The sequence below is a fragment of the Raphanus sativus genome, unplaced genomic scaffold (assembly GCF_000801105.2).
Source record: "Raphanus sativus cultivar WK10039 unplaced genomic scaffold, ASM80110v3 Scaffold2710, whole genome shotgun sequence".
Classification (NCBI taxonomy): Eukaryota; Viridiplantae; Streptophyta; class Magnoliopsida; order Brassicales; family Brassicaceae; genus Raphanus; species Raphanus sativus.
Genome location: NW_026618018.1, coordinates 1 through 1,592, shown reverse-complemented (window position 1 = coordinate 1,592; position 1,592 = coordinate 1). Strand labels below are relative to the sequence as shown.

The 1,592-nt window shown below is 37.9% G+C and overlaps 1 protein-coding gene across 1 annotated transcript; it reads right to left on the bottom strand.

Annotated features, from left to right (window-relative positions):
- Positions 1–385: 385 nt before the first annotated feature.
- Positions 386–1,060, bottom strand: LOC130505937 (uncharacterized; the record flags this gene model as incomplete). Its single annotated transcript, XM_057000540.1, has 1 exon — positions 386–1,060. A coding segment is annotated over one exon (675 nt), but the record flags the coding sequence as incomplete, so codon positions are not given.
- Between the last annotated feature and the right edge of the window lie 532 nt (positions 1,061–1,592).

Sequence of the window (1,592 nt, the reverse complement as noted above, 5' to 3'; positions counted from 1 at the left end):
TGTCAAGACCAAAACGTTTTATGTCTTCAGTTCTTACTTTCACAAACATTTCAGGCACAGAGACAACCATATTAAACTCCTTACAGTGCTCTTGCAGGTCATAAGACAAGGATTCAGGAATGATTTCTGATTGGAGGCTGTTCTGCTGTTCCAAATCATTTCCTTGTGTTGACTGCTCTGGTTCTTTCTCTGCTGAGTCTTCTTTCGCAACCTGTGACACTGAAACAATTCTACTCGATTGCACCGGTTCAAGACAAGTTAGTTCATCAAAAGAATTATTGAAATTAAATTCAGACTGAGGTAAGAAAAGAGAACACTCTTGTTCTGTCTCAGAATTTTCCTTCTCCATAGATGTTTCAGTTTGAACTTCTTGAATTGGTGCAGCTTAGTCTAGTTCTGCAACTTTGAGTTCTGAGACAGTAGAAACTGGTTCTTGGTGCTGTGTTTCAATGGATGGACGTGCTGTGTTGGTTGTCTTGAGTGGTTTCTCTACGTCCATGATCAACTGAGACAGTTCCTTGATGTCCTCCTTACTGGAACAGATTGGTTTCTTGCTTGATGAACCAATATCTCTGGATGGACGTGATCTCTTGATGTCAGGTTGTTTCTGAACTGAGTTTGAAGGATACAGCTTGGTCTCCCGCTGCTTTTGAAGTACTTCCTTGTAGTACTGTCTTGGAACATACTCTCTACGCATCAAAGTCCTCAGCTTATGCCAAGTTTCCACTGGTTCTTTTCCATCGAATCTTCTCCACCTTATCAATTGATTCCACCAGATTAAAGCATGACCACAAAACTTAGCAGTAGCCATCTGAACCTTGTTCTCTTCAGAATAGTGTTGATTGTTGAAAGCCAACTGGATATTTTCTTCCCACTCTATATATGCTGCAGGATCAGCCTTGCCATGGAATGGAGGGATTTTAAATTTGAATCGAGCATGCTTCCAGTTTCTGTCCAACAGATCAAACTCTTTTTGCTTGTACTCATCTCTGGTTGATCTTGGGTATTCTCTACTTTTCATTCTCTGATGTCTTTCCTTGTGCTCCTTTTCCATTGGTACCTGAGACACAAACAAAAAGAAACCAGTAACTAGTTCTCAGAGAAAACAATACTCAGAAATAATAACAGATCAATTTTTTTTTTTGCAGATTTTAATTGCAGATCAGTTTGAAACAACAAAAACCCCAATCAGAACAGAGATAGATCACGAAATCAAGTTCAGTTTCAGGATTAGATTTGTTAAAATCAGAATAGAACAGATTCACAGTAGCAAGAACAGATGAATTTCGACAAACACTAAACAGATTCAGATTAAACAATTTCGATAACTTCTGCAACAAGAATCTGAAAAGTCTCAAACCAAAAAACGTGATTAACAGCCTTAATCTATCAGATTTCAACAAATCAAGCACAGATCTATCAATATCAGATGAGATGACGAACAGATCAAGTCATAAACAACAACAAAACACAGATTTATCAGTTTTTAACAGCAAACAAGTAGATCTGATCAAAATCGATGAGAAGATGAACAGATCAACAAGTAAACAAGATGAAATCAAAAACTTCCCTTCCAGAGTTGCTCTGATACC